At 39.7% G+C, this 24,696-nt stretch overlaps 1 protein-coding gene across 1 annotated transcript in view; it reads left to right on the forward strand.

Annotated features, from left to right (window-relative positions):
- Positions 1 to 24,696, forward strand: part of LOC139742628 (rho guanine nucleotide exchange factor 10-like) — a 105,259-nt gene that overhangs the window by 18,637 nt on the left and 61,926 nt on the right. Inside the window, exons 4-6 of the mRNA XM_071653153.1 lie at positions 11,572 to 11,894; positions 22,364 to 22,381; positions 24,507 to 24,612. Of these exons, the coding sequence (XP_071509254.1) occupies positions 11,572 to 11,894; positions 22,364 to 22,381; positions 24,507 to 24,612 (447 nt within the window). The remainder of the gene's footprint in view (positions 1 to 11,571; positions 11,895 to 22,363; positions 22,382 to 24,506; positions 24,613 to 24,696) is intronic.

Genomic DNA, 24,696 nt, shown 5'->3' on the forward strand with positions numbered 1-24,696 from the left:
TGACTATTTTCTTCCTGAAACTTTTGATTTGTAAGTCACAGTACATTGTGTGTCTTGTGTTAGCTCCCTTATCAAGCATTGCTCATCAATATGTCAAGATATGTTTCATACACATTTTGTTGTGACATCCGGAAAGGCAGACAGACATATCCCCCAATACACGCATACACCCATATTGCTGTGTGTTTACGCCCATTGATTTACTTGTGCATCCTCATGGTGTATTTTATGTGTACTATCTTCATTCTTGTCATGATATAGACACCACTGGCTCACGTAGTACATGGCGTACTTCATCCATTTTGTTGAGATATATTTCTCTTCATATTCCACTCATTTGTCACGGGCAAAAATCTTGACTGCAAACAATTAAAGCTCACATTTAGCACTGAAACCCTCTCAGAATGTGCAACCACTTGAGCAATGTATTCATTTGGTTTTCTCCAGCTCAATTCAAATTGTTGTCACACAATGAGATGGGAAACTGTCAGTTTGGAAAGTGTCCAAATTTTAGAGATATGTTCTCGGAAGGAAATACAATGGATAAGTAGATTAAAAGTCATCAGATAGATATGTGGAGAGATTGAAACGGATATGGATAGATAGGATGGGGTAAGAGAAGGAGAGAGAGAGAAAGGAAGGGGAAGGAGAGAGAGATAGAGAGAGATTTTAATGAGCAACATATATGCAGAGATTGTTTGCTTGTAACTCAAAAGTACATTAACTCTCTCTGTGCCAGGGACTTTGGGTAGTATGTCCAACACTATTGGGTTTCCTATGCCAATCAGCACTCAAAACACACTGAGCGTTGATGAATAAAGAAATAGAAAGGTAAAGAAATCAATAGATGGGTAGGGGGGGGGGGAGGGGGGTAGCATAGAGAAATGGTTGGGGTGATATATCCCATAAATTTCCAAGTAAGAGTAGGTGGCTATGAGCAGTTGTTTCTTGAATTCCAGAAATATATCCGTTAGACTGAAGATAGATTGCTAGATAAATTCCTTAGAAATTAGTTATTTATATACACATACAATCATGCAATATAAAAAGAGATATAGAGAGATAGATAGGAAGAAAGATAGACAAATAGATTGATGGATAGAGTAAGATAGAGAGAGCCATTGTGTGTATATGTGTGTGTGTAAGAGAGATATATATGACAAGATGGTGTGAATTTGAGTGAATTACTAGGTAGTGAAAGTGACTATTAGATATCTTTGATATAACCTTAGAAGGGCAGGAGGATAATTTGAGGTAAATTGATTGAATTTACCTGTTCTCCTTCACTCAAGAGATGCATGCAGGGAATAGATAGTGCAGGCTGGGGTTACAGTGGGTGTGATACTGTCATGTCTGCCACTTGATATACAGCGCTGACATACACGTTGGAGGTCACGGGTACCCCGCGCCAAATTGTACTAGTGGGACTAAGGTGAAGGTGTCGAATGCAGTAGGCAAGAAAGAAAGAGAGACTGACGAGATGATAGCTATCCGCTGGATGATGATAGCTACCTCTTCCTCGTCCCGCTGCGATTGAGAAGGGAGGTGTAAGAACAAAACTTTTGACAAAATGCCTGCCAAGTACTCTTGTATCATATCTGTCCCCCCTTGTCCTGTATCTCCCCAAGGAGATGGCATGTCAACAGCTAGGGAGGGAGAGAATAAGGCCAGGCAGTGGGTACAAAGTGCATGCAGGTGTCGAGATTTGAGGTCGAAAGGGAGGCGGGGAGGGGGCAGGGGGAAAAGGCGATAAATATTGCATGTGCCAAACGTGCGGAAAATATGGAATTCAATATTCAGATCTCTCGAAGGACGAGTAAGGAATCAGGGGTTGGGGGGGGGGGGGGAAGGGGTTAATGCATCATCCTTTAAGTTTTGGAGACTTTGCCTGTGGAGAAGTGTATGATAGTTGTCTTCTGGTATACCATAGAAGTAACAAGCCATATGTATGCTGCCCTCTAGAGTTGATATGTATACACTTTGATATGAGGTATCTGGGGTCTTTGGACAGAAGGACTGACCATTTCCTGAGTTAGTGACCAGCAACCACAGTTTGTATGTGTATGTGACAAACCTCCCCCTCCCCCTTGACCTACTGTAAAGCGAGGAATGTTCGTGTGCATTTTAATTTTGCGAATTTCGCGAGAGCAGAGTTTCGCGAAATTAAAATGCACGCTAAAGATCTTGTCTACACTATATGCATTAAATGTTAGAGGCAACTTGCAAAAATTTCATGCTGCAAATAAGGCCGTCGGCTACCATTGCAAAAATGTCATTCCACAAAATTGTTGTGTTTTACAGTAAATCACTCAGAGTATCCTTTACCATTTGCCTGTAAGAGGGGTAGTGCACTGTAGAAGAATGACGATGCTTGGTAGGAGACTGGGTGTTGCATTGCAATAATAGACTAGAAAAGCACTCTGAGAGCGCAGACCTCTGCCATGCAGCTACTTTCCACCGTGATCTTGCTCTTCCATAGAGATCAGTGATTTTCACCCACTGAAAAATCGCCCAATTTCCCAATATAGAAGCCTTTGTTATGTCATAAACCCTCAGATGCGTGGCGCGCCTCGCCCCAGCAGAATTTAGTGCGCGCATGAAAACCTAAAAAATGCGCAGCTTGAACTCCCAAGTTCATTGACCCTACGTGGCAAAATATCAAAAATCCATCATAAAATCCATAAAAATTTCTGGATCACTACCAAAATTTAATCATCTGTTCCTTGTGTCATTGTCAACCTCTTCTGCAAGTTTCATCCAAATCTGTGCAAAACTTTTTGAGTTATTTTGCACACGAACAAACAAACAAACCAATGGTAACGAAAACATAACCTCCTCCCTTGGCAGAGGTAATAAATCCTTTACTTTGCCATATGTATACATTTAACATCTTGTCATTAAATTTATGATCTTTGGCTAATTTTCCTGCATACCCTGTGGTGGAGAAAAAAAAAATTCCCAAGTTACAGTGTAAATATCAAAGAATGTGTCAACAATATAAGCTTGAGACATTAATTCATCAATTTGCAGGCTTTTGATAATTCCGAGAACCCCCCCACCCAAAAAAAGAAAGAAATAAAACCCACATACACACACATACAAAAACCCAACCAAGGTAAATGACCAGAATATGGCTCATATAAAAGAAAATATGTCATCATACCTTCTCAAATTCTAGCAATAAATGATGAAAGCTATAGCGAAAAGATATGGCATCCCACCACAGAAATATAGTCTGTAGGTATCAATGAGTTAAAGACTCATATAAATCTAATAATATGTGGGATGAATATTAAATCTTTGACATTTAACCAAAGATGCAGTCATGTTTTGTAAATTCAAAAGCAAAATGTGATTACTTTTACTTTGTCCCTTTGGAGTACCCATTTTGTTTGATCTCCCTTGGGGATTATTTGGTGTCGTAGCGCCAAAAGAAATTTACTGGTTTGAGAGCCATTAGCAATTCTACGAGGACTGTGACATTAAGAGCCCATCAAAATATGGAAAACTAAAATTCTGTTCACATCCAAAAAATATTGTGCTTGAAGAGAGTATTCATTAAGCCTGGGAGATGGGCTGGTATGAAGGGGGAACGGGAGGAAGGGTTGATGGAATATTTTTCTTCTATTTGCGCCGTGGGGACGTCACATCGTTGAGGCTTCCCCGGAGCTCCAGGGTTTCCCCTCACCACCTCCATGCTCCGTGTCGCGAACATGGCGGAACATGCTCGCGGTGTGTGCACAGCGATTCTTCATTTCGCTCCCGGAGTCGCGGCCGTCTGGTCGCATGTTTATCTTGGAATTTTGATGAGCGAAATTGGGAGTTCATAAATCAACATTCTAAGTGCTGATTAAACCTGAAGCACAACCCTCTCGGGATAAACTGGGAGCCAAGCTAGAAAAATGGGGGTTTTAAAAAAAAAAGTTTTCATCAGGATTGTTTGTGATTTGTAATGAGAGGCACAGTTGGGTGAATTAAAAGAGAAAGATGAAATTTGAGAAATATCAGGCAGATAGTGGGAGAGCCAGGGACTTTGACAGAGAGACAGACGGACAGACGGACAGACAGACAGACAGACAGACAGACAGACAGATATACTGAGAGATTTGCCGCACCACAGACACAGTAAAATAAAGATAGGAAGATCAGAAACATACGCCCTTCCATAGATTTTAATGTCATGGCTTAGATATTGTTTGTGCTCAGGCCTTTGCTGTATTTGGTTTTTGCCACTGTAACTTTTTGTTGAGCCTGTCAAAAATTTCATAGAGGAATGTTTTTGTTCAGTGTTTTGACTGTGGCCCAAAACAATGTAAATATATATATATCTGATCATTATTATTTGGGGGGTCTGGCTAAAAAAAACAAAAAACAAAAACAAACAACAACCAACTATTTAAGGATATGAAGAAGCCTTCAAATCTGATTTTTTTTTTTTTAATGTGATGGGGAAAGAGAGGGAGGGAATAAAGAAGAAAGAGAAGAAGACAGATGAGACAGAGAGACAGTGAGCCAGAGAGAAAGAAACATGAAAAAAAGGATAAATGCGTGAGTCTGAGTTGTGACTGCATTGAAAGTGAGAGACAGACAAATGGGAACATGAGATGGAAGAGGAAAGGACAAGAATAACAACAACAACAACAGCAAAATCTTTGCAGAGTGGAGGAAAAAATGTCCAAGATTTAGTCCAGAGAATCCTGAGAGAGAGAGAAAAAAAAAGATATAGAGGGATAGGGGAGGTAGATGAGAGAGATAGAGGGAGAGATAAATAGAAATGGAGAGATGTAGAGATGAAGAGATATAGAGATAGAGATAGATGAGATAGATATAGAGGGAGATAAAGATAGAGACAGAAAGATAGATAGAGAGATAGAGGTAGATAGATATAGAGATGGAGAGGGAAGGGAGAGATAGAGATAGTGATGGAGAGGGAGATATATAGAGTGAGAGATAGCACAGAAAGGGAGAGATAGAAAGAGAGAGATGAATATGGAGGGGGAGAGAGATGTATGCATGGAGGAGGAGACAAAATAGATTTGTGGAGAAGCAGGTGGAGGAGAGGAGACGATGCAGGACATGTACAAAGCAAGACAAACATGTGTCTGGAGGGAGGAGGGAGAGGCACAGGGACAAACAACATAGGGGACAGGAAGGACTATGAAGGTAATATCAACACCCAAAGTGGCTGGCCATATTTAAAGTGGTGCCCAGGAATGGGAGTAGACCTCCTTTTCCAGTGTTGTTCTTTCTTTACCTTTTCTTTTTCATAAGGGGGGGGGGGGGTGGATGGGATGGGGTTGGTATGCACGTGAAAAGAGGACTATGAGAGGTGAGACACATTCATGTCATGTTTCGCAGAATGAGCACAGCATGCTGTAGAACTAGGATACAGGCATGCTGGAAGATGACTTGGAATACATTACTGCATACATCAGACATTAAAAAAAAGAGAAAAGAAATGTAAAATGGTTTCATCCTATAAGATGGACAAAGATATTACATAGATTAAGGGGACTCATATAGGAAGATGAGATGAATAGAACACAGATAGACAGATAAACAAAAAAAAAGAGAGATAGAGAGAAATAAAGAGATATGAACATAAAGAGAGTGTATGAAATAAGCAAATGATGGTCCATGCCCCACAGTGTATCAGCAATCATAGGATCCTGAGAATCCAAGTGAAGGGGCTTCAGTATCTCATGACATGTTAATCTCCATAAAGACAGGTGTTCCAATACTTGTTTAGAGGTGATTTTAAGGATTGTGGACAGACAGACTAGAAGATTGACTGATATACAAGGGCAATGTATAAATATATTTTCTTTCAATCTATCCATCTATCTATCTATCTATCTATCTATCTATCTATCTATCTGTCTATCTATCTGTCTATCTATCTGTCTATCTATCTTTCTGTCTGGCTGTCTGTCTGTCTATCTATCTACCTACCTCTCTATTTATCCGTCAATATATCTATCTACCTACCTATCTATTTATATGTCTACCTACCGGTTGACTTACTCAGGCAGGCTTTGAAAATTGGGAATGATAGTACCAAATATAATTATTGATGAACACAGCATCAAGTGTAAAATAGGTAAGGATATAGAATAACAGAGAAGGAAGAAATTTGTAGTTAAGTGAGTTTCTGTCAACTATGCACATAAATTCTATGTGACTCTGTACATGAAGAATTTCAATGCAAAATATGCATCAGTTTGAGGTATTTGGAAATAAAGCTGGTGAAAAACAAAGAAAATATATATGTGATGATTTTTTTACTTCACTAGTATCTGTACATATGTTGACATGTAAACAAAATTATCTACACTGTATTTCCATTTATACAGTGATCACATAGATGTACAGGGGTACTTGTAGTTTTGTTACATGAAATTATTTTAACTAATGCAAAGCGATGGATGTTTTCATTGGTTGAGAATGAGAAGGGTGTTAAGTTGTCTCGAACGCTATGGGTTTAGTGGCAACTTAACGCCCTTATCATTCTCACCCAATGCTTTTGGCTTGAAAATCAGGGATTCAAAATGTTTTGATTTCTCCCATCAAGCAAGGATCATTAGTTGCTGGAAATGAGTGTATGTATGTATGTGCCTACTTTTCATGACATATTTTCAAATCTTTGGACAAAAAAGATCTTTTTTTTTTCTGTTGTTATGACACAGGAATATTTAGGCCTGAGATTGGGAAAAATGACAGATAAAGAGAAAGAAAGAGAGAGGACATTAAAAGCAAAAGGAATGCAGAAAGAAGAAGAAAAATAAGAGGATTAGCAACACAAGATATGGTATAAAACTTAATGGAAGCATGATTGAAAAGAAAAATGTCGTAACAGCTAGTCAAATACACAATGTATGCTTGTATTTATCCTGCCGTAAGAAACAACAATCACTCAAGTGAAGATTAATACCTCTGTCCGAATGCAGTGGCTCGGCGGTTAATGCATGAGACATCGCCTGTGTTTTGACAAGTCCGTCTCGTTATCTTGGGCTCGGAGTAAAGTAAACACTGTGCAAGGTGTGTCCGTAAAGGGGAGAAGGTAGTCTAATCCCAATGATTAAGGCCCCCCCCCCCCCAGAACAGTCGCGGAGTGCTAATTTTGGGGTGGATTAAGGAAATGGTATGATGAATGAGCACCGACACCTTTGGATTTTTTTTTTTGGGGGGGGGGGAGGGGAAGAGGGGTGAGTGTTGAGTGAGGATTTAGGTATACAGCAAATAAAAGGATAAATGGATAGTTATATGGATACAGAAAAATAGAAAGAGAGAGAGAGAGAGAGAGAGAGAGAATTGCATGTTTCAATATGAGAACAAGAGAATAGAATTCAGAAAGAGGGTGAGTATAATACACAATCATTTTTTTCCCCGATATAAGCTGCGCTCATAGTGAGTGATTGTATCGCTCCTCCGAAATCTGTCGTTAATGCGCGCTGCTTTGCTGGCCTGCATTGTGGAAGAATAACAGGTGCAGGCCACCGACTTTCCAAATCCCTGGTCATCAATAATGCAAGGAAATCAACCAGAATAATCTCTTGTTCTCTTTTTACTTCCCTGTTTTTTGTCAAAGTAGTAAGGTAAATACTTGTTATAAGAGACGTGAAAACTAAGTAGGAGATGTATAGCTGTGTCGGAATATGAGTTGAATTATGGCTTTCATCTGTTAAAGTGGAGTTCATCCATAACAACAACTTGGTCGAAGAGTGTTAGAGTAATCCAGAACAACATATAGATATTTTCTGTTTGTTACAGAAGAGGCATTTGATTTTCCAATCCTTCTTTAGGTTTAAAATGAATCTAACCAAAATGTTGTCTGTCATCGCACTGATGACTTCAATAAATATGCTTTTATGCTTTGTTTAACAAGCAGTACAAAAGGATTACTGTATATGCTATAATTTTCACGTACATAAATTTTCGCGAATTGCCGCTGTCACACATTTTCGCGAGTGGTTAAAGTCACGATTGGGGGACCAGAGAAAATATGAAGTGGCAAAGAAAGTGTGAATTTTCAACTTACTAGCAAATAAGAATGATACTAGTTATACACTGCATGAAAAAAACTTACCAAACTCTGCGAACTAGTAAGTTAGAATTCAACATTTTTTAAGTGGTTAAGTCCATCGCGCTAGATTTCTGACGAGTGGTCCCCTTGCGATAATGGATTGGCTCTCTACAGTATTCGTAAGTAGACATGGACGTGCGTAAACAAGCTTAGCAAGCCGTGACATGGTATACTAGTACTGAAATGTTCGTATCATCAAGGCAAGGGATTCATTTTGGAAGGTAATATTTTCGCGTGTTGTTAATTTCGCGAATAGCTCCCGACTCGCGAAATTCGCGAAAATAAAACCCCCGCGAAATATATAGCGTATACAGTAAGTTGTGCAATTGTGATGATTTTCCATTTATCTGTCTTGGCACTTTCCATGTGTATTTTATTTCTACACTTATTTGACATTGCAAATTTTCAATATTTTTGCCTTCTGCATTACTCTGCTTTAGAACAGTACCTTTTGCCAATGCAGCAGTTGTTTTGTGACCTCTTTCTTTTCTAGGAAACAGATACGAGTACTTCCGAAACAAAACATTTGACTCAGCGCAATCCGTAATCAGCTTCACCAGTGCCTTGAGAATAGTCCAGATTTTAGTCCTTGTATGCTTCCTTGAAGAGAAAGTTAGTACAGAAGGTAGTGTTAATATATCATATGATACTTTAATCTGTCTTGTTCATTATACTGTAAAAGTGGAAATTTTCGCAGTGTTGAAATTTTCGCACATTTCGCGCAACCAGAAACTTCCGCAAAAATGAAAGCACGCAAATATTTTTGCTAGGCATATGTTCCTGTGCCTGATGTCTTGATTCCGCGGAATTAAAATTAGTCGCGCAAAAATATCCACTTTTACAGTAGCAGTGAAGGCAAGGTCAAAATAAACATGAATAAGGTCAGTCCAGATCAGGGTCTTGCTGTTTCAAGAGATTTTTAATTTGTCATAGGCTCTGAATATTGAAACAATCGTAGTGATGACTGAAAATTCTGCAGAGCACTGATTGGGTGCAGCATCCTTGTTGCCATGGTAACTGCTAAGGTCATGTGGATGAGATTGTTGCAAATGTCTTAGAAACGAAAGAGGGCATCCAAGATCAGTCCATGCAATTCCACCATAGCACAAAGCAAAATGATGTTTAACATAATATATTAGCAAGATTGGAATACAACAGATTCCTCCGTGGATGTCTTCATATCTACTATAGACAGCTTATTTAAAAGGTTTGTTTCTGTATGTTGTTTTAAACAGTTGATGTGCCACATGAGACCTGCGGGCATCCCAAGTTTCCATAATTGCAGATACAGTATCTTGGCAGTTATATAGAGTTGCAATGCATACAAAAAAAATGGCAGTTACCATGGCAACAATCAGCCCACTGGTGTCCCCCCCCCAAGTTGGCAGGCTGCCAAAGTATTCGTAACTCATGCCATTTACATTGATTACACAATGTGTTCGTGAGACAGGCCCTAGATGAGTCCAAAAAAGGGAGTCACTACTGAAAGCGTGCTACCACTGACTAGCTAGGATAGAGCCTGGTCCTCCCATGTTGTATCGCCATAGTTACTAGACTATTGTGTAAACTTTATGACAGACATCATGGCTGCAGCATCTAGATTGTGCTATTGTAATTAAGATTATGATCGTGCTTTATGGATGATTATCACCATTATCATTGCTATTATAGTACTACTACAGTTAATAGTAGTGATAATTATAGTGATAATGTTCTTATTACTTTGTAGTATCATAATGGTAATAACAGTATTAAAATAAGTGTAATATCATGAATACAATGATATTAAAGACAATAATGATGGTAATTATAATAAGAATAATAAGAATAATAGCTATTATGATTGGCAGAAGTAGTAGAAGAAGTATCGTGACAATGATTATTATTGTCATGATTGTTATTGTTTTGTTTTCCCTGTTTATTTATCGATATATATTTCTCATATCTCAGTAGATCACAAGGTAACATAGAAGTTTGTGAAAAATATTGTTTTGTAGAAGTGATGCTTGTGGGTAGGGGAGGAGGAAATTGTTGCTGTATTTTGCAAATGTTTGCCAAGCTTGATTCTCCTGAATTGTATAATCAATCTCAATGTTGTCAATCTTACGTATACATACTGTATGCGCCGAATATTTCGCTAGCTTTTTATTTTTCGCGAAATTCGCGAGTCAGGTGCTATTCGCGAAATTACAGACACGCGAAAATATTTACTCTGATCCTGGTGTGAATGTGACATATGGATGTACATTTCTCCATTCATTACAGGAGTCAAATGATCGCGAATTTAACCACTCGTGAAATCGTCGGGAATTCCCAATTTGCGAAAATTTAGACTCGCAAAATATATGGCGTATACATACTCAGAAGCCATGTGTGCCCTCAGTTTTGGTAGGGCTTTGTGATGTCATGAAAAAAGATCGGCTGTAATGTCAAGTTCATGGTCTATCAACTCTGTGAGTACCATGGGCAGCTTGTTGGCATACAATTCCTGTGGCAATCCAAGTTGGCAGACCTGAAATGGTTACATTAATTTTGATAATGGACTTTCTGAATGTTCTCATTAAATGTGTAGAATCTGCATACCTCATCACTAGAAATATTGTGCATCGTACCATGGATTGATGTGTTGGTTATACATTTTGTACACTCTGTTTGCATTTCTAACTCTCTGACAAAATTTGCTCTTTAACTTGGCCCATTTTGGCTTGCAGAGTACAGTGTATGGAACTCTGAAATCACCCAGTTTATAAAGTTTACCCCCTGATATTGGATTTTCTTTTTTTTTTCCAAATTTGTAAATTCACTGTGAAAATGTGAAAGAGAGTGCTGCTTTGGAACAGTAGATATATATTATCAAAACCAAAACTTCACATAGTTAGCACACCCATAGAACGAGTTTTTCTGGAAGTATGAATATTATCATCACACCTCAACTGAATTTCAGGCTATTAATAATATCTGGATGCCTTTGGATACAATGAAATATAAGCTAGTCACTATTAGAGTATAAGATATAGCCTCTAACTTGATATCTCTGGATTAGATTGATATTTCACCAATTAAAGAATTGTAGGACTTGGTAATGATAGTTTTTCATATAGTGATAATGTCAATCCTTTACTATAGCTTGGTTGGAATGAGGTGTGAGCATGGTTAGCAGCAATAGTGTTCACAGATATTGGGGCCAAGTCCAGTTGTTCAGAAGCAGTTTGTACATTTGTGTGTGTTTGGTAATGAATGGCTACAACGTCACACTTTGATACTCTTTATATACAATATCATATCACAAGAATTACTAGATCCTTATATTTGTAGGCTGAAAAAAAGAAGCATTTTCCTGCTATGGATGCATGACCAAATATTCCTGGTATATAGCCATGTCTTTCACATTCTTGTTTTTTATATGAAGTCATTACATAACTATGATGGGATGGCATTGACGCTGCCTAAGTCAACCAATCTTTCTATATCTGATCATTCTATCCCAGGCTTCTTCATAGACGATGACCTCCTGTACGAAGACATCTTGGGTCCGCCCGAGGAGGAAATGCCGCTCGACGACTACTACGAGTCGGACGACTGCTCCGACTGCTCCTGGGGGTCTGAGGAGTGGGACACATACGACAGCGAGCAGGAGGAGATGGTTCACAGCTACGTGGAGCCGACGGGCGAGCACTCGCCCAAGGGGGTGGTGGAGAGGGGCGGGGCTGGCCTGGGGGGTGGTGGCGGCAACAATGTGGGCAGTTCGCACCGGAGGGCCGTGGTGTCGGCCTACGGCATGGAGAAGGCACCGCAGCGGGAGGAGGCCAAGGTAAGTGAAGAAGACCGGATACGATCTCCATGGTAACGCTGAACCGTTGTTTTAAAGCACACATTAATGAACTTGATGTCAATGCGGGTTGAAGGCCATCTGTGGGTTGTGCTGGGTAACTGTCACTTTTCATTCAATAGTTCAGTCAGTAGAGCAAGAAAATATGCTGGTTTTGATGGGAATCTTAGCTGGTTTGATCAGCCTTCTCTGATATTCATAGTTAGAAACCTTGCTTCGTGAAAATGTGAAAAACTGTGAAATGAAACAGCCTTTCAATAGGCGTGTCAGTTAGTTAAGTTACACTTTTAAGGCTGCGATCCATCATTGTTGCCATTATTTGTATCATTCCATAATATTCAGAAATTGTTCGAACCACGAGCTGATGGTGGGTGTGTTGAAAAGAAGATTAATAGTGTTTGATGATGTATGCCTATGTGTTTGACGTACATGCATTCGCTGTCACTTCAGAGTGTGAAATGTGTGCCAGGAGTGATTGTGATAATGCATCATTGTAAAAGCTCATGCTGTTTCGCGTGTACTGAGTGCAGGGATTCATTTCATGAAAGTCTTATGAGAGACTTTTTGCTCATAAGGCACACTTATGAGAGACTTCATGAAATGGATTTTGCTTCTATACATAGCTACATATGAGCGACTTTGGCCATTCTGAGATTTATGCAAGATTGTCATGTGATGACTTCATGAAATGGACCCTAGGTATGTTTTGTGTGTTATCGTTATAAATGTCATTTGTAGTAAGATGCATTTGGTAGTGTATTGTGTTGTGTTGTGTTGGAGTGTGATCATTATCATCATGAGATAGTGAAGTGGAACAACGCAGCAAGAATTGTTCGGTTCTGCGTATTTGATTTTTTTTAAAACTCCAATCCTTAAATGTTGATATTTAGCAATTTGGTCAACATTGACCATTGAAGATGGTTTGATATGTTTTTGTCAATCATGTATATCCTACAGACACTAGTGGGAGATATGTTATACACTATTTTTTGAGGGACAACATTTCGTGTTGCAATAGATGAAGTTCCTTGATGTCAAAAAGCAATTTTTCCCCTCAGCGAGTTGAACTGTGGCCTGATGACATCATTGGAACCTCGTATACAAGCACATTTTTCGTGTGTGTCAAAAATGCAGTAACAATGCTCGTTTGAAAGAGTGATGGACATGGAAGAAGGTAATGGTGATGATATTTTTTTTAATGATCATAGGGTAAAGAGAGTGAAAACAGGGCAAGCAATACTGCACATGATTGTGACAGTAGGTGGTGGTGATAATTGTGATATAAAAATTTAAACATCATTATGCAGAACTTGCAATCATTTATAATCATGTGTTCATGGAGAAGTAACGGACAAGATCTTTTGGGAGTTTGGTACGTGAGCATGCATACATCATTGGTATTCGCTCAGGGTTTCTCTTTCTATGTTATCATTTCCACCTCCTAAACTTTCGCGAGCCAGCCGCGCTCGATAATTTGCAAAAATATCCACCAACGCATATATGTCCCCATTCACATGCTCCAATATAATATCGCCCCCCTCGGTCATTCCGCTCTCTCTCCCACGCGAAGCGCACGGCCCCGACGTAAAAGCCAGCTGCCATGGAGACGGGGGGAATCAAAACTTGTAATTTCATCTGCCAACGTGGGCTTATGGAGTTACTGATTTATTTTCCCCTTTCTCCCCGCAATGGACTTGAAATTGAGCCAAGCCTTGGATGATAAAAATGAAATCAGTGAGAATGAAATTTAAAAGTTGTATGTATCCACGAAAAATTGGATGTGCGTGCACATGTAATTTAGTCAGAGGAAGACAGTTGATAAAAAATGGCAATGGAAAATGTAGGGAGAGACATATTTGTTTTTCCTGCAGTAACGTTTTATTCTTCCATGTTATCAAACCCAAAGTCATGTTTACCAGGACATGATAAAGAAAGCTTTTAGCCGGAATACATTCAAAAATTGAAATATTTCTGATAGAGAAAATGATAGAGACAAACATCCTTATAATATTTCTTTGTGAATTCTTATCTGAATCAATAGTGTACTTTGCTTATTGTGATGTGGAAAGATTATGTACTGCTCTTATCACTGTATTCTCCACTTTGTTCTCACAAAACCTGGCTAATCCCAGAAACTGCACATCAATGTTGGTAGGCATGTATTAAAAGTATGAAGGAATTTATAGACTTATTTACAATCGTGTGCTTGTGCTGCCTGCGCCAAATGAGCTTAGATGTGAAAATGACGTCATTACATGATTTTCACTGTTTTGGCTCTTGCAACCTGCCTGATTCTTGCTGGACACTAGGATACGACGCTGAAGCAAATCAGGACTTTGCACGGACTGCGATCTGGGCATCATTTGTAATACGACCTGTGCGAAGGAATTCTCCTGTCCCGACGGACTGAATTTAAGCCAGCCATTTTCTATGAACTGAGCTGACTTCCAGAGTATGCTGTTGTGAGACGTGGGGAGTTCTTATTTCAGCGCAAGTCAAATGAACCGCCGCCCCCTCTCAAACTTTTTATTTGTTCACTGGTAAAAAATACAGAAGAAGAAAGAAATGTCTTGCTATCACCCTGGTAAACAGATCCAGAGGATGCAAGGGGGATTACAGGCAAATAAACATGTAGGTGTCAGTCTGAATAGTGTGAATATTTGGACGTAGATATAGTATGGGGTTAGAAGTACATATAGTTAGAACTTTCTTATGTCTTCTGCCATGTTAACGCATTACAGAAATGAAAAAAAAAAAAACCAGATATGAAATATGCGTAGTGACAACAGCAAAAGATGCCTGCAAGTTACATGCAAGGTCTTTGAAGAAACTGTGACTGTCATGAAGATACATTTATGTTTGTAAAATGCTAGGAAGGTGAGATGATTGTATATGTCTTGACTGCTGGACAGTTTACAAGAAACCTTTTTTTTGCATCACTGATTAGAAAAAAACCCCCAGTAAATACATTAGTCTTCACTTAATGGTTCACACCACTTAACATTTGGTAAGAAATGCCCTGCCTTACACTACTGGATTATGCAGCAACTACTGTACAAAATACACTCAAAACTTGTAATAATGTTTGTGAGGCCACAAAGTTAGATTTTTCCAGATATGGCATTCAGTGTTTTGCCTGTGGATTCAAATATCAAAGATTCAGTTTCATTGAAAAAAAAGGAGACAACTCTGTCTTTGAAAAGAATATGACAAGGCCATTGTTAAAATCATTAATGTGTCCAGAAGACCACCCAAGGCTTTTGATAAGAAAGTTTTGGTTTGGTGGGAAGCATCACTCATTTGGTTTGATTGGTACTACATCTGTTTTTTCGGACATTGAGGGTGTTCTGGTATTATAGGGGAGAGGTACAAATGGGGATGGAAAATCTCTGAGTGCATCTGTTTGAGACCTCTAGGTTGTATGCATTTAGATGAAATAGACCTAACACATCACTGTAGCACTTTCAATGTTCTCACACGTCATCCCACTGTTCAAGGGGTTTTTCTTCTTCCATCTTCCCCTCCATTTTAAACGCGAGGGACGAGCTAATGTGATACAGTACTTGCCCATTTTCGAAGAAAAACTTTAGTGCGGACGTCCAGGTGTTCGATGTTGGCCACGCCTGGGTAAACACCGAGACGTGATCGGCCGCGAGAAAACTCTTGTCTAGCATCGGGGGAGGTCCTGCTGGACTCTGCTTGCTGGGAGGACCAGATTACCGAGAAATTTGCGAAATGTCAAGAGAGGTGGCGTTCGGAGCATAGGAAGACATCTCGCTTGGAATAGGAAGAGGACTCTATTTGGGACAAGGAGGAGGGGGAGGAGGGGGAGGAGAGAATGGAGGATGGAGACCAGGAGATCAATGAAATCCCTGGAAAAAGAAGAAGACAAATTGGAAGAAGAAGAAAGACAGAAGGAAAAGAAGAAGAGACAAGACGTTGACCCCTTTCTGCACCAATGAATCAAATGAGCTCAAATTTTGCACACAGGTCTTTGGACAAGAAATTTAAGGGGCATGCAGAGAGTTGATAAAATGGGTGAAGAAAAGAGAACAGATGAAGAGAATAATGAAGAAATGAAGGAAGTAAGCAAAGAAAATGTAATGGGAAAATTTGGAGAAAAAGAGAGAGGAGCAAAAGAAATCAAAGAAGAAGATTGATGTATTATTGAAAGGATGCAGAAGAGAGGGTGGAAACTGAAATAGAAATCTTACGTTGTCAAATGTTTGACTTAGATTTGATTTAATGCATTCCATAACTCATTGAATGATTGATTGATGGCCATTTTCCTCAAAACATCAGACATTCAAAGTTTCGCCATTGTCTACAGTTTGTGCATTGCAAGACACCAAAACTTCTCCGTGTGTGTTACGCCCAAAACAACTGATAATCCATACAAAAGACGGAATTTTGAGTGCATTAATGTAATACGTAGTTATTTGCTACACAATGCCAAAGTTTATCAGGGTAGAGCTATTCATTTGTGTATGTGTGTGTGTGTGTCTTTTTATTTATTTCCTTCAGCAGATTTGTCTGTGTGTAGCTGGAATCCACAAGGCACTTGTCAGATTTGGTTTCAGAGCAAATATTCTGGAATTTGTACCCGGGATTCGCTTCACAAGAAAAACAAGTTAGATAAGCAACCATACGGTTTGTTGATGCCTCTTGCAGCAATTTACCTGTTTCTGTCGGTATTGCTGGTGATTAACGAAGCTTTTAGAATGACGTCGTGATGAATTGGCTCGACATGAGGTCGTTATGTACCCATGTTTGTCGGGGGCAAAAGAAAGAGTAGAAGAAGAAGAAAAACGATGTGATTTAACGTGTGAGGCGGTATGTGTTCCACCGGTAATGGGAGTGATGACATGAGTTGGAAGGCACAGTGGTTACCCTCCTCTATTTCCCCCCCCCCTCCTTCCTTCTGATTCCTACCCCCCAAGGAGCTTCTGGGTATCGATTCAATTAACACTTTTCTCCCCTCCAACCTTCTCCTCCTCTGAGCGATGCAGAGAGAGAGAGATGCGGGGAGGAACCGGGAGGAATGATGCGAGAAAAAGGACTCCCGAAACGAGATGGGCAAGAAGGAAAAAAGAAAGTGCTGCCATGAGTTGCGCAGGAGGTACAAAACAGAAAGCGTGCGGTTGACCAATAATGGTGGAAAAAAAAAGGCAAACTTTGATGCCATGTGCAATTTTTGTTCTCTTTTTTTTTGCATAAAAATGATGTTAGCACATCCCAAATTTACATTTTGTCCACCCATTTTTGCCCCTAGGTGGCAAGAGACATGAACAAATATAACATCAATTGGACTTGCATGAGTGATAATATGAATATGCATGCGGTTGAGCTGGAGAAGAAGAATGGTGGCAAATTAGGAAGGAGATTTAAGGGAAACAGAAAATTGCATGTGAGGGGAAGAGGAGTTACAGGGTGTAGGAAATTATGCTTGTGGAACATATTTTGCAATGAATGCCTTTTATTGTATTTGGCCCGCGGCGATTCAGTGAGCAATGCTGATCAGATGCAGGGGTAGACAAGAATAAAAAACACACCCCCTGGAGGGTGGATGATCGATAAATGGGCAAAGTTCTGTGAGGGGATCGGTGACAAACAGAGGCCTACATTTTTTTTCTTCCTACTTTCTTTCCATGACCTGAATTTTCTTTACAGGCATAGTGGAAAATACCTTGCTGTCTTCTCAGTTAAGGTCTCTTTTCTTTTCGTAGAAATTTCTGGCGCTATCCTTTCTAGTTTCTTCATAATCAGTACCTCATCGAGTCAGCTTTTCTCCGTAGTTCTGAGATGTCATTAGTAAATGTGATGTTTGACGCATCGAAAGGTGTATAGTTTATTAGTAAACGAAACTTTGCCTTAATTTGATAAAGTTTATTGTTTATATATAAAACTTTCCAGCATATGAGGCAGGAGTATAGAGGGCTAGAGGACATGATTGATACATGTACCTTTTAATATCTGCATAAAGTTGGGACATTATCATCTTGTACTTTCTATACAGGCTGCAAAGTTTGGTGTCACTTTGTTATAATGACCCTATTAAATGAGTGTTTTGTCAGGCAGTTGGGATATCAAAGGCAGTGGTGGTGGCATTTGAAAGGGAATATACCCCAAATACATGTATTGTGTGACTGCAGTGGATCGAGCAATATTTCCAGAATACATCAGTGAAGTTTAAGTAATATCAGACAATCCTTTCAGAAGTTATGATTTTTTTTTTTTTGGCGCTGCCATCACTAGATAAGAAGACTACAAAAATTCATATGTCAGCTTATGAGAACAATATAGAGAAATTAAATGTATTTTCATTTTTGTAGCATCATGAAGGAGCACTTAACCCAGCTCCTTTAGAAGGCAGGGGTAATGATATTGCCTGTAACCTGTTGAGGATGGACTGATTTTGCTATGACACACATTTCCCATAGACACCTGCCCGAGTATTCTCGGGACTCGTCTTCAACGGGTTAACATACACTGTATGTCTGGTCTATGATTTTTAAAAGGGAATGTGTGCTTTTCATAGCAAATGAAATTTTATGGAATTTGCAATATTTTCTTTATACTGTTCTACTATTGTTAAAATACAAGTCATTTATAGTCTTTGTATCCAGCAGTGATGTGACGTGGATTTGAACTGAAATGATGAAAAGTCATCGCTTTTTGAATGTATTCTCAAATTTTCCTCAAACTTCACTGGGGTTCTACTATTTCAGCATTCACTGAATCAATGTACAGTATATAAGATATATTTAGGGTTGATTGCCCTGTAATTTTTGTTTGACCTGTTCGTAATGCCTTTTCTTGTTTTAAAATGTGATGCATGCCTGCTTTTAGGATGCTCCTGCATATGTAAGCTGGTACCAGGAGGAGCAGGTAATGTGCTGCTTTTTATTTTGGCTTTTGTGTCTTCTACTTTGTATGATACCCGACATCTTCTGATCTCATCAAAATGAATGCTCATTTATTCTTCTTCTCTGGCATGAAATAATCAAATGTGACTTTGAGGAGTTCATGATCAGAAATTGTGTGTTGCTGTTGTTTGTCATATGAAGTGACAAGAAATATTTGGATTTTTAGCTCACCTGAGCCAAAGGCTCAAGTGAGCTATTGCGATCGCCCTTCGTCCGGCGTCCGTCGTGCGTCGTGCGTCGTGCGTCGTCCGTCGTCCGTCGTCCGTCGTCCGTCGTGCGTCGTCCGTCGTGCGTCGTGCGTAAACTTTTTACATTTTCATCTTCTTCTTGAAAACCCCAAGACCGATTTTCATCAAACTTGGCAGGTAGCATCCCTAGGGGGTTAGGAACTCAATTTGTTAAAATGGGCACCATGACCCACCCAGGGGGCCCCCAGGGGGGCCCAAACCCCCCAAAATTAAGGAATCTTTAAAAATCTTCTTCTCTAGAACCAGAAGTGATAGAGCTAAGTTAATACTATGAGTTAGTTCATTGATGACTGTAGTTTCAAGTTTGTTCATGGCAGAATCAGGGATGCCCCCCTTGGGACCCAGGGGAGGGGGGGTGGGGAGGGGTTCTAATGGGGCCTAAATTGTACATTTTCATCTTCTTCTTGAGAACCCCATGACCCATTTTCACCAAACTTGGCAGGTAGCATCCCTAGGGGGTTAAGAACTCAATTTGTTAAAATGGGCACCATGCCCCACCCAGGGGGCCCCCAGGGGACCCCCAGGGGGCCCAAATCCCCCAAAATTAAGGAATCTTTAAAAATCTTCTTCTCTAGAACCAGAAGTGATGGAGCTAAGTTAATACTATGAGTTAGTACATTGATGACTGCAGTTTCAAGTTTGTTCATGGCAGAATCAGGGGTGCCCCCCTTGGGACCCATGGGAGGGAGGTGAGGAGGGGTCCTAATGGGGCCTAAATTGTACATTTTTATCTTCTTTTTTAGAACCCCATGACCCATTTTCACCAAACTTGGCAGGTAGCATCCCTAAGGGGTTAGGATCTCAATTTGTTAAAATGGGCACCATGTCCCACCCAGGGGGCCCCCAGGGGGGGCCCAAACCCCCCCAAATGAAGGAATCGTTAAAAATTTTCTCTAGAATCAGAAGTTATACAGCTAAGATAATACTATGAGTGAGTACATTAATGACTGTAGTTTCGAGTTTGTTCATAGGAGATCCAGGGGTGCCCCTCTTGGGGGCAGGGGTGGGGGGGGGGGGGGGGGTTGGTTAGGAAGGTCCAAATGGGGGCCTGAATCGTACATTGTCATCTTCTTCCTGAAAACCTCATGATAGATTTTCGTCAAACTTGGCAGGTAGCATCCTTAGGGGGTCAGGATCTCAATTTATCAAAATGGGCACCATGCCCCACCCAGAGGGCCCCAGGGGGCCCCCAATTCCCCAAATTAAGGAATCTTTAAAAATTTGGGCCCTTATTGTATATTTTCATCTTCTACTTCAGAATGCCTGGTCAAATTTTGGTAGAGCTGTGAATAATTTAGATTAGTGACTGCGTGAAAGGTGAACTTGCGATACTCAGGTGAGCGCTAGACCCGCGGGTCTCTTGTCTTATACCTCCACCAGTAGGTGAATCCTACGGATGGCGGAGGTTATGTTTTCGGTTCAGTATGTTTGTTTGTTTGTTTGTTTCTCTGTCTGTCTGCCTGTCTGTCTGTCTGTCTGTCTGTTTGTCTGTCTGTCCGTTTGTCGGTCCATCTGTCTGCCTGTCTATCTGTCTGTTTGTGTACAAGATAACTTGAGAACAGATGAACAAATTTTCCACAACATTTGCAGGGCATGTTCAAGAATGAGGTAAAAAAGAAACAATACAATGTTGGGGTCATGAAGTCAAATGTCAAAGGTCAAATGTCATAGTGTTCATGAGGGACATAAAATTAGCAATCTCCCAATAACTCAAGAACATATATATTAGATTTTCACCAAAGTTGCAGACTGCATTCATAATGAAGTAAGAAAGAAATTATTTAATTTGGGGGTTAAGATATTGAAATTCAAAAGAGTCATAAAGGAAATAGAATAAACTTTAATCTCCCAATAACTCAACGATGGATAAGCAGATTTTCACCGGATGTATTGTATAGATGTCCCTATATGCCTCTATCTTTGTATTGAAGATACTGACTACAAAATGGCGATATTTTAATCATGGCTGCTTGGCAGAGGTCTGCTTTCTCGGAATGCTCCTGTAGTTTGTTCGTTTGTTTGTTTTTTTGTGGTTGAGATTTAAGGCAATTCCTGAAAATTCATGAGACTGTTGTCTGCGTGATTCACTGTGAAGCTTTCTTAATATTTTGATATCCAGGAAGCAGGCTTTTGTACAATAGTACATGTATATATCTTCTTTAATTCATGTTAGTGCTTGTTGGACTAGTTCCAAGTTACACCATTTTTTCCCCCTCAAAATTGTGTATGACACACAGTCTCACAGATCAGATCGTCTTCAATAGGTTGATTGACCCAAGTTGCTAAATACATGTACTTCATACACATGATGTATACTATTGAAAGGAGTACAGTCATCTGTTTCAGAAATCACAATTTACTGCAAAGAGACAGCTGAAAGCCAAGTGATGATAATGATAATGATAATGGCACTCCTCCTGGTGGTAATGATGATGATGGTGATAATGGCGGTTTGAGGTAATGATGGAAACTGGTGATGATGATGATGATGATAGTGTCATGGTGATGATGGTGATCTTTAATGTTGATGAAAGTAATGATGATTAAAACGATAACAATAATGATGTTGGCACTCACGATGATGATAGTGATGATGGTGTTAAAATGTTGATGAGAGATGAGGATTGCCATGGTGATGGTGATGGAAACGATGAAACAATGATGATGACCATGATGATCATGATAATGCTGCTGACGATGATTGAAAGTGATGATCGGAAATGATGATGATGACTAGAATAGAGATAACAGTGCTAATGATGACATTTTCATGAAGATGATGGTGTTAAAATGTTAATGAGAGTGATGATGACTCTCATGGTGATGGTGATGGTAATGATGAGACAGTGATATGATGATGATGGCAATAATGATGGTGGCAATGATGTTGATTTTAGTGATGTCGATGCTGATCATCGTGGTGGTGGTGGTGATGATAGTGATGATGGAGATGATGAAAGTAATAACACTGTTGGTCAGTCCAGCGACGATGTGATGATGGTAAAGTTAGTAAGAATTATGATCACTAGCATTATATTTGCCGTGCAAAAATTCATATTGCCTTTGTTTGAAGCTCATCATGTATACAATGTCTGCTCATACTGCTGTTCATGTTTTTGTTTTTCCCTTCTCTTCTTTCGATGCTTCCATGCTCTTTCTCTGGCTCTGAATGCGGTGGCTGATATATCAAATGCCATTCCTTATTCTATTTTCTATTTTTCCTTCATGCTGCCCTCATTGCCCACTTCTCATGGCAACATGGTTCCCGCACAAGCAGCAATCATATCTCGAATGGGTAAGTAGCAGCAGGGAAAAGGAAAACGACAACCAAACCACATTTTTACATGGCACTCATTTGTTTCAAAACACGTGGTGTCTTCTTTTTTCTTGATTTTGTTTTTTTATTTCAATGGTCGGAGCAGATGGGTTGAGGGTCAAAACTAAAATCCTTTGCTCATTTGATGGTGATGTCTTTTTTTTTTTTATTTGAATGAGAGAGGCCGTTACTCCTATTCTGGAAATGATGGTGCGATCATGACAAAGCTTAGCGGCCTTAATTAAGTGTGGAAGATCATGTTTGTATAACACGCCCACACACACTCACACACCCGCACACACCCACACCCACACACACACACACACGCACACAAAGTGCCAAGAAGAATGTTAGATGCTTTCTGTAGGAATGCAATTACATAAATGAGGAAGGAAATATATGTGTTGGCAATGAATGTTTGTGTGTCATTTTTCACGATATCCCAAGGCCCCACCTCCAAATGTCACGGTGGCAGTGCACAGTTGCACAAATGTCAACCTACATTACCCCCACCCCCAGACGAAAGGAGACGGATCTAATGAGTGTGGATATTTGGTATTTAGCACTTCAAGCCGTGTACCGAGCTGAAGTGTATTACACCTTGTTAATGCCTGTCAGTCAAACTAATTATGAGTAATACCCCTTCGGCCTTTCTCCGGGGTTTAATTTACTCTGGATAAACAGGTGAAATTGGAGGGAAAAATTCATCACACTATCACCTCGCCAAGATCTCCAAATATTTGCCTCTGAATGACAGAAGCGGGCCGATTGGGGGTGTGCGCGTGATTGGATGGTATGTTGTGTTGGCTTTGAGATGAAGTTGGAAGAGTGATTCTGCATTTGTGTGTGTGTGTCTGCATGTGTCTGAGTGTGCGTTTGTGTATGTGTGTGTGTCTGCATTATTAAAGGGAAAGAGAGGATACACTAATTTCATGTAAGAATAAGTTGCTAAAGTGCTTAATCGCTATGTGTGTGTGTTTTTTTTGTGTGTGTTTGTCTAAGCCAAGGATAGGCGAAGTTCATTAGGAAATAATTCACCTAGATGCCATATGTCCTTGTGTGTTTATGTGTGTGTGTGTGTGTGTGTTTGTGTGTATGTGTGTGTGTGTGTGTGTGTGCATGTGTGTGGGTGGGCATCCCTCTGAAAGTCTGTGCATAGGTGAATTCAAAACAAGTGTGGTGTAATTCTTTAAGATGTAACCCACATTTCTGTTGGGTTAGAAGGTATTAGTGTCTGGCCCGGAAAAGATTTGGCCATAAGCATGAAGGGGCATCCGTAAGTGGAGAAAAGTAGGTGAGGTTGCCATGGTGACAAGATATTTGAGGAGGAATCTTCCAGTGATTATGATTGACTGTTTCAGGTCAACCTAATTTCTAATGGATGTACCTTAATCTAATAAAATGATCCTAACTTTACTTTGAGCTTTTAACCTCGTAGTGGTTGCAGTGAAAGAATGCCTGCTTTGATTAGAGAGAGATTGATTGGTCACAGAATTGTTTGGTTTATTGACAGAGAGATGTATGGAATGAGTGACAGATGAATAGATTGATAGAAAGATAGATGGATATGAGAAGATGGAGAGGCAAAATATTTAGTGATGGAGAGAGTGGAAGATATTTGATGAATAGTGATGGTTGAGTAGATGGATGGATAGATGGATGGATAGATGGATAGATTAATGAATGTATATGGTGAATGGAGATATTACAAAATATGGATGGAGGGGGGTGCTGCGATTGAGATATGAATAATAAATATATTGAAGACATGTAGGGAGATGTCTTCAATTTATTGCACTTGGCACAAACATACTTCTTCTTCGAATTCTCAGATACATATTTGTAGAATTCTGGGATTGTAGTTTGTATCTATCAATCAACCTGTTGGAGATAACAAGTAACTAGCATTCTCATGACTGCTCTTATTATTGCTTTGTTAATTCTTTTGATCTCATATTTGTCCCAAGTATTACGATTTCTACTGCAATTTGCCATTATGTTTTTCTATTATCTGTTATCGTTTACATCATACCTGTGAATGCTGCCTGTCATCAGAATTATTTGTTTTATGTAATTAATATCACTATCATCGATCTTGCCTCAGATGAAGGATCTGAAGAACAAAGGGAGCCTGGGCAAGGTGCGGACGTTTCTCTTTGGACGGCAAGGGTCAGAGCGCCATCACGAGGACAGGGAAGACCCAGACGAAGGTAGGCATCCTATCTTTTGTAATAAACCCGACAGTGTGGAGTCCAAGAAACCATAATTTTTCGCTGATGTAATGCTGTATGTTT

Source organism: Diadema antillarum, unplaced genomic scaffold (assembly GCF_040938485.1).
Source record: "Diadema antillarum isolate AM-2024a unplaced genomic scaffold, OU_Dant_1.0 seq00001010_RagTag, whole genome shotgun sequence".
In the NCBI taxonomy this organism is placed as follows: domain Eukaryota; kingdom Metazoa; phylum Echinodermata; class Echinoidea; order Diadematoida; family Diadematidae; genus Diadema; species Diadema antillarum.